This window comes from Dipodomys merriami, unplaced genomic scaffold (genome assembly GCF_024711535.1).
Source record: "Dipodomys merriami isolate MVZ:Mamm:240054 unplaced genomic scaffold, mDipMer1.0.p SCAF_35, whole genome shotgun sequence".
NCBI lineage: Eukaryota > Metazoa > Chordata > Mammalia > Rodentia > Heteromyidae > Dipodomys > Dipodomys merriami.
The window spans coordinates 8124855-8133329 of record NW_027205048.1 but is presented as its reverse complement, the minus strand read 5'-3'; the positions used below and the strand labels follow the sequence as shown (position 1 = coordinate 8133329).

Genomic DNA, 8475 nt, shown 5'->3' with positions numbered 1-8475 from the left:
GGCCCTTCTCCCAGAGAGAGGTACATTTCTAGATGATTAGAGAAACTTCAGGTGGGAACAGTACTCTGCTGCTGGCTTTATGCCTTAAAATATGACCTAAGGCAAGCTATCATTTCCCAGAAATGAAATATGTCATATGTTACTATTAAAGTGAACCAGAAAAGGAGCATTCTATTACAATAATGGATTTTGTTTTTTTTAAAACATAAATGTCAAATCCCCAAAGGAATAATACATACTTGATACTATTATTGGAACCGAAATACCAGTAATTGTATGAAGTACTTATATTTAGTATTGTTCATAAAGTAAAGGGATTTCATGTAAAATTTTCAGTAAAATTATGGTGTCAGAGAAAATGTAAAAGAGCACCACTCATTATCCACATAATCAATACGTACTTACGGTGAGTAAGTGTGCGTCTGCCACAAATCTAAATGCAGCAGCAGCAACAATAACAAAATGACTACAATGTCTTCCTGCCTTCAAGGAGCTCTTATTCCAACTGAAGAGACAAACGGAGCAACTAACTACAAAACAATGTCACCACAGATATGACTCACGTTCCAGTGGGGCCTGAGCTACACTGCAGGCAACTATTGGTTCTCACACAAGAGGTCTTTGTTATATTACTGTCCTATTCAACTGAGCTGGACCTAATGTACCAGGCTGAAGCTCATAATAGGCAGATGGAATGAATGGGCAAAAGTGAAGCGGCAAAAACTGAAACAAATAAAAGCATGGTGCATTTGATGAGGGTTTTTGTGTAGTGACAGCGATAAGCTTGTTAATCATCTAATGCCAAATGATGGACTCTGATGAGCTAGCTTCTGTTAAAGAAACTTGAATGATATTGTGCAGTATAATTTTAACAGCATGATTATTTTTTACATCATATTCTATAGTGCCAAGACCACAACAATAAGTGATCAAATGATTCATAGCATGGCATTGTCATTCTCATGGACTCATCTGTTAACTTCTGAAAACATATTTACATTAAAAAAAATGTAAGAAGACTATTCACTTCACATGGCTTCTGGATAGATGAAGCCTAATTTTCTAGCATTAAAATCAACTCCTTTTTTTTTTTTTTGCTGAGGAAACATGTCACCAAGGATTACATGAACTTTTGTAATGATTAATATTTGATATTATGATATCACCTTTCATCCTAAGATCAGTCCTGTACTGTACATGTGGGAATAGCTGACTGTGAGGAAATCTAGACAGTGTTAATATAATAGGTTACAGGGCTTTTCTACCTCCCACATTCCCAGGGTTTTCTGACCATGTGTTTCTTGTAAAGCACTGGTATTTTTATTGACTAGAACAAGTCAATAAAAGTACAGTATGGGACACATATTATTTGCAGTTCTCCTGGGGAGAGGATCTTTTGACAGATTCATTTCTCTACTTCTTGGTTCTTTTGCTTTCTGATCTCATCCTACTTGGTGAACATAACGTGAGTGAGCTTTGTCCTCACAGATTTTTTCACTTCCTCAAAAGTATTATTATCTTCTACTTCTTTACTTCCTCCTCCTCCCCCCTCCTCCTTCTTCATAACCATAACTCCCATTGCTTGGAAAGTACTCTCTATGCCTTTGCTAATCTAATGTTCTGAAAATTAATTAACTCTACATATTAACAAATTTCACACCAACATTAGAATAGTGCTATCCACTAGAACTTTCTATGATGGTGGAAATATTCTACATCTATGCTATGCAATATGGTAACCACTAGTCACAGGTGGTTATTGACTAGTGTTACTGATAAGCTACATTTTTTTCTTGTCTTCAACTTTAACTAAAGTCATTGAAATTGTTCCATGGCTTGTGTCTCTTGTATTGGACAACACACAGCTAGTGGCTTACCCATTATTTTTAAATAGCAGTAAACATCAGTAAGAATGAGTAGAGTGAGCAATGGGTCTGAAATATTCTTGAAAGTATAAGTAGTTTTTAAGAGAAGCTTCGTTTGTATTCTACAATTGGAGAAAACATAATCCGCCTTCCTTCCACCCTATTAAAATTTAATTTAAAAGATTTCTGTGGAGCATATAGTAGAACATAAAGTATTTTCCAAACAAAGAATACTTACAAAAGATGTCGACGATATCTTAAATGAAACTCATTGCCATCCAACCATCCTTAAAGGCCAGCAATAATATATACTGGTCCATCTATTGAAAAGGAAGGGGAAGGGAACACAGAATGATGAGACAAAGGACAAGGGGGAGTCAATGCAACAGTGATATTCACAATTGTCTATGTTGGAAATGATCTGTACAACTTGAGGATGGGGGACTTGGGGGAGGGAAAGTAGGAGAAAAATGAGGGAAGAGGTAACAAGTTTGACAAGAAACGTACTTAATACCTGACTTATGTAACTGTAACCCTTCTGTACATCACCTTGACAATAAAAAATGTGGAAAAAAAGAAAATTAGAATTCTGATTATTGCCTTTCCAAAGAAATTTGCTTCCACTCGTGAAATGGAACAACAAAAGAGAGATTTACATCTGAGTGCTACAGATAAACTCTTTATTTCCCTTTCAGCCTATCACCAAACCCTTCTCCCCAGGATTTTTGTGGTTTGTGTGTCTAAAGACGAGAATAAACGTAGTTAAGACAAAGAAACTGATTGGAAGATTTAATTACATGTCTGCTTAGTCCCGCCTGTAACAGAGAAAGAGGGAACTTAAGTAGCCCTTGGTTTTGAACCATCTGTCGCCAGAACGTGGCATATGTTTGCTTTGTTTACTCAACCACCGAGTGTAAACTGATACCCAGCACTAGAAATCTGTGTACAGTGTCTGCTGGGGAGGGGTTCCCGGAGACACCACTCTCTCCCTACCTGTCCCGGAGGACACGTGCACAGCAAAGAAGGAACTTGGATTGGTCGGTTGTTCCCCAGGGTTTGGGGACGCGCTGGGAGACGACCTGCTCTGGGCACTGGGAACAATGCACAGCGCACAGGCTAGCAGCCAGCAGCTGAAGGGCGCGTCTGGCTGATGTGTGGTTGAATGGAGAACTACCCATCCCTCTTCCTCTTCTCCCCGCCCTCACACCCGGCCCCCAACTTCTACCAAAGCCCGGTGCCCTTTTGCATTAACCCTCTCTTGTCTTAAAAAATCAGTGTCTCTTCTCTCGGTCCTCGGCGGGCCAGCCGCTCATTGTCTGGCGTGATGGGTTTATGGAGTTGACAGCTGGGGCTCGCGGAGCCTCCATTCAAATGCGGTTTCGCAGAGAAATAAACTTGGTCGTCCACAAAGATCTCCAGCACAAGTCTTGAGCGGCCGCACGGCCACCCACCCGCGGGGGACTGTCCTCTAGACGGGATCTCAGGATCCAGGGTTAGACTTTGGGGCATCCCCCCCCCTTGGCTTGCGGGAAGGGGAACGCGCGCTCACACCGGGAGCAGGAGCCGAGCCGCACGGCGGGGCAAGGCCGGCTCTGGAGGTTGGAGCCGCAGGGCTTTGTATGCGTTCGCCCCCTTTTTATTCTGTTTGTAAATTTACTTTTGGAACAGCCAAGATGAAGGTCACCTTATATTTTTTTCCCCAAAGCTAGATCTGACTGGACTTAAATGCGGGGGGGCGGGGAGGGGCTGGAGGCTACGTTTTGTGTCATTGTCCAAGTTGGAGGAAGGACAGAGGCAGAGATGAGGTGTGCGCGCGTGTCCGTGCGAATGTGTGAGCGCTGGGGGAGACGAACGCGTGCGGTGGCGTGCCATCCCACGGCGATCGCCGCGTCAGGGGCTCGGGTCTGAGTGTGTCTCTAACGGGCCAAGTCTTGAGTCACCCTCGCAAGAGACTGGGGGAGTGGGCGGGGAGAAACTTTGTGTTCAGAAGAAGGGTTTGGTTGGATTGCAGTGAGAAGAACCCTTGTGCATTGTGCCTTGTGTGTGTGTGCGTGCGTGTGTGTGCGCGAGAGACACACACGAAAGAGAGAGAGAGAGAGAGAGAGAGAGAGAGAGAGAGAGAGAGAGAGAGAGAGAGAGAGAGAGAGAGAGAGAGAGAGAGAGAGAGACTGTCTGGCAGCGCCCACAGCTGGCTGCATAGCGCTGCGTGTCCTATGCGCGCTCCTGTGTGCGAATCAGCCCCGGTCCCTGCGCGACCAGAGAGTGTCGAGTGTGATCTGCGGCTGCCGGGTGTGTGAGCTCAGGAGCTGGCGGGCAGTGCCCTGCGGGGCAAGATCAGGCCGAGGGTCCTCTGGCCAGGCTGTCCTCTGCCCCTGGCAATAACCACTGAACTCTGCTCTCTAAAGATTACCGCATCCTTTTTCTCCCTCCCCCCCCCCCCACCGCCCCTTAGCTCAGAGCAAGTGAGCCCGTTAAGGAAAGAGGGGGCGGAGACAACGTCCCCAAAGAATGAATAAATAAACAAATAAATAGTCTCCTCACCGCAGCTGGACGTGGTGGTCAGTTGAGACCAGGTTGGTAGCAATGTGAGTTTTGCGTTTTTTTGAATTTCTTTTCCTGTTTCTATTCGGGAACCCATCGATCATCGCTCTCCCCCCTCAAACGCTCCACACCCCCCCCTTTCCATCTTGCCGACGCCGGCCAACTTTGGGGTCGTGGAGGGGCGGCACTGTGGCGCGGAGGTGGCCCCTGGCCGGGCAGCGCGGGCGGCTGCGGCGCAGCACGCTGGCTCCCGGGGCGGGCGGCGGTGTGGCCGCGCCCGGGTCCCGGGCGCTCGCCCGGCGAGTGGCAGCGGTGCTGACGCCCTGGAGGGGATCGAAGCGCGCGCGGCGGGTAGGGCTGGGGTAGGGGGCAGAATCTGGGATTCTGCTTCAGCCCGGGGGATGTTGGCTTCCTCTTGCCCGGCTGCCTGGGGCAAGAGGCGAGCCCGGGAGTGGGGGGGAGGAGAGGTAGGAAGGGGTGCGGCGGCGAGGGCTAGCGATTGGTGCTTTGGATGCAGAGGGCTGGCGGACGAGCGCGCGTGCGAGCCGCGGGGCGCGAGGAGGGGGCGGCCAACTTCCCGGGAGAAAGGGGGGGGGCGACCGTCTTTCCGCGCAGGGGCTGGCTCCGGGGCTGGTACAGCCGCCACCGAGGGCTCGGACCCTGGGCATCCGCCGGCTCTGCGCCCTGCGCTCGCGAAGTAACGTTTATTCATTTATTTGCTTGCGTTCAGCCTCTTGGATTGCACCGATGGACGCCCCTTTGGACTTTTTTTGGGGGGAGGGGGTGTTCCGCGTCCGACCTCTCCAGCCTCAAACCTCCAGTTCCCCGCGCCTCCCTAGCCCTGGGAATCTAAGCACACGCACCGCCCCCCACCCCCACGCGGCCCGACCCGAGGGGGGGGTGGGGCCCGAGTGTGGGGGGGTGGGTCCCTGGGTCCCTCCCCGGCGCTCCCAAGTCCCCCCCCGCCGGGGGCGGGGGAGGGGAGAGGGCCGGGAGGGGCGGCTTCAGCACTCCGGGCTCTCATTTCAAAGTGCGCTCTGCCTTCCAGGTTGGGTCGGACCTGAACCCCTCAAAGCGGGACCGCACCCCCCTCCGCACCCCTCTCCCGCACCCCGCACGCCCGCCGGGAGCTGAGTCGCCGGTGGTGGCGGCGGCGGCTGACAGATCGGAGTTTCCTCTCGCGCTGGATGGAGCTGAACTTTGGGCGAGCAGAGGAGCGCAGCCGTCCGGGGATCGCTGCATGCTGAGCCCCCCCTCGGCGAGACCAGGATTTTATTTTTTTGGGGGGAGGCGCGGGACCAGCTGCGCGCCGGCACCATGTTCCTGGCGACCCTGTACTTCGCGCTCCCGCTTTTGGGTAAGTCGAGGCCGCTGGCAGCGTTCCTAGCCACGAAGGCTTTCTTTCTGTGGGCCACTTGCGGCCGTCCCCCCCCCCCCCGAAATCGCTGCGCGGGTGCGGTGGAGGTCGGAGGAAGAAGTTTCGGGGTGGTGTTTTTTGGGGGAAAGGGGAATCAGGAATCTGTGGATTTCAGAAGTGGTGGCCCCGCAGAGCGGGCAAGCATTTTCGGCCAGCTTTTCATTTGGCTGTGGTTTTCAACCAGCCCAGCCTGGCTAGGCGGGAAGTGGGGGGCGGGGGGCGCGGACCGAGCCCTGAGCCAGTCCCAAGGCGTTCGTGGAAAGCGCCCCGGGGCCGGGGATCGTGTGCGCGAACGCTGGGCAAGGGAGGTCCAACTTGGAACCCCAAACTTTTCCTCTCAGTATGATCTTGGAGCTTCCCGCTGGGCACCGCTCGCCCGCCTCTCGCCCACCGCGGGGCCCGGCTCCCAGTGGCCGCCCCAGGGGCTTCGCCATCCAGAGCCCCGCCGCCGCCAGGCCCGGCCAGGCCCGGCAAGTGGATGGTTGCGATTGGGAGAGGGGTGGGGAGAGGGGGCGTCCGGGGAGGCGGGGCAGCCGCCTGAGAACCGAGGCTGGGGGCGATGCTTGGAGCCGCGGAGGCTCCTGGGCAAATCCCTCGCCACCTTCCTTCGCGGGACAGGGAGGCGGGGCGGGGGGGGGGGAGCGCTAGGGGCGGGAAAATGGACTTCCCTAGCTTGCAACCTGCCCAGGGCGCCCCAGAAGGCAACTCCAATCACCATTCCTGGGGCACCGGCCCGGCGCCCCGCTCCGCTCCGCAGGACCTGGAGTCCGGTACCGGTAGGATCTAGGACCGTACTCAGGTTGGCTCTTTCCCACCCGGCAGATCTGCTCCTGTCGGCCGAGGTGAGCGGCGGGGACCGCCTGGACTGCGTGAAAGCCAGCGATCAGTGCCTGAAGGAGCAGAGCTGCAGCACCAAGTACCGCACGCTGAGGCAGTGCGTGGCGGGCAAGGAGACCAACTTCAGCCTGGCGTCCGGCCTCGAAGCCAAGGATGAGTGCCGCAGCGCCATGGAGGCCCTGAAGCAGAAGTCGCTCTACAACTGTCGGTGCAAGCGAGGCATGAAGAAGGAGAAGAACTGTCTGCGCATCTACTGGAGCATGTACCAGAGCCTGCAGGGTACGCCTCCCACTCGTACCCCCCACCCCGCGCCATCCAGCTCCAGACGCTGGCGGGGCCCCTCGGGGCCCTGGCGGGCGGGGTTGAGATCATCTTCCACTCCCTTCTCCCCCAGCTGCGGCAGGAGGGCCTTTCATTGGCCCCTGGGGACAGCAGCAGCTGGCGTTGGCTGCTGAGGCTCAGCCGTCTCGGTGGGTCTGGTTGTTGGAAAACCCATGAGGGGGTGGGCGCAGCCCCCCTCCTGCCCCCAGGACCCCGCTGGACCCTTCTGAAACACAGTCAGAATATCAGAGTGAGAATCCACTAAGAGTCACCCAAGGAACCCTCTGCCTTTCCCCAAGGAGAGCCAGCCAGAGATTTCCCTTGTCTAGCATCTTCCCTAGAGTTTTTCCTCTTCTCCTCCCTGGTCATCTATCTGACCTGAGATTAAGAAGTATAAAAGGTCTAGTAAAATCCATTTTCTTTTTTTACACCCTCTCAAACTTTATCAGAGGCACATGCGTGACAGACCATTTGTCATCTGAGATTAGCTGTGTCTTGAACCAGCTGTTGTGGTTCAACCTTGGTTAACACAGAAGTAGCTCAGGGAAAGAAAGATCCACTTGTCACAACCCTCTAGTCCAATGGGAGATACATACATATTTGTGTGTGTATGTGTGTAGATATATAGATGTGAACTTACCTGTCAGACGTGGCAGGAGTTTGTAAACCGTGCACAAACATCCCATGCTACTCATTTTCCACTGAGGCTCACGCTGAAACTTTGCAATATGCAGATTTGACATGTCAGCTGCCACCTCCTCCAGAAATCTATAAATGAAAACCTGTTTCTGAGATGGACTCTTGAATAGCCAGAGCACCTCATTTCTGACCACATGCCATGGTTTGGGAGCAAACAGTCATGGGTGCCTCCTCCGGGTCACCTTCCTTCCATTGGCTCCTGGAGGCCAGCAAGGTTTTTGACGTCACAGGCTCTTTCTTCTCAGATTTCATTCCTTTGCAGAGTGGGGGAGTTTTCTGGCCAAGACCAGGCTGGATTGTGCTCCAATATTTTCATGGCCCTCTGGGGAGAACGGGACAACAAAGGCAGAGGAATAAAAAGAAATAACCATAGCCAAATACATGCATTGGAAATCTTTGAAAGTTTTAGCATCTTTTTGTTACACAATCATAACATACTTAGAATTCAGACTGAGCAGTGAAACACTGCTGCAAATATATGTTTTTCAGGTCTGAGCCCCATCTTTCTGTTTCTAGGAAATGATTTACTTGAAGATTCCCCATATGAGCCAGTTAACAGCAGATTGTCTGATATATTCCGGGTGGTCCCATTCATATCAGGTAAGCAGATTTATACTTCCATTCTGATGCCTTTGTCGGCTTGAAATCTGTTGGCTTGCATTCTCTTTCAAATAGTGTATAATAAGTAGATACCTGAATGGCACATTGTTTCCAGGAAAATCGAAATAGGATGAGGATAATGAAGAAGAAGAATGCCTAGCAATGATTGTCTGACTTAAAGTAATGCTAAATGAA

The 8475-nt window shown here is 51.9% G+C and overlaps 1 protein-coding gene across 4 annotated transcripts in view; it reads left to right on the top strand.

Moving 5' to 3' along the window:
• Nucleotides 1-4287: 4287 nt before the first annotated feature.
• Nucleotides 4288-8475, top strand: part of Gfra1 (GDNF family receptor alpha 1) — a 205478-nt gene continuing 201290 nt past the window's right edge. Inside the window, exons 1-4 of one of the 4 annotated variants that reach the window (XM_069988096.1) lie at nt 4288-4450; nt 5455-5763; nt 6646-6939; nt 8197-8280. In XM_069988096.1, the coding sequence (XP_069844197.1) occupies nt 5724-5763; nt 6646-6939; nt 8197-8280 (418 nt within the window). In that variant the 5' untranslated portion in view covers nt 4288-4450; nt 5455-5723. Of the gene's footprint in view, nt 4451-5052; nt 5104-5454; nt 5764-6645; nt 6940-8196; nt 8281-8475 lie in introns of those variants that run through there. The other 3 variants (XM_069988094.1, XM_069988093.1, XM_069988095.1) reach the window with 3 other exon arrangements.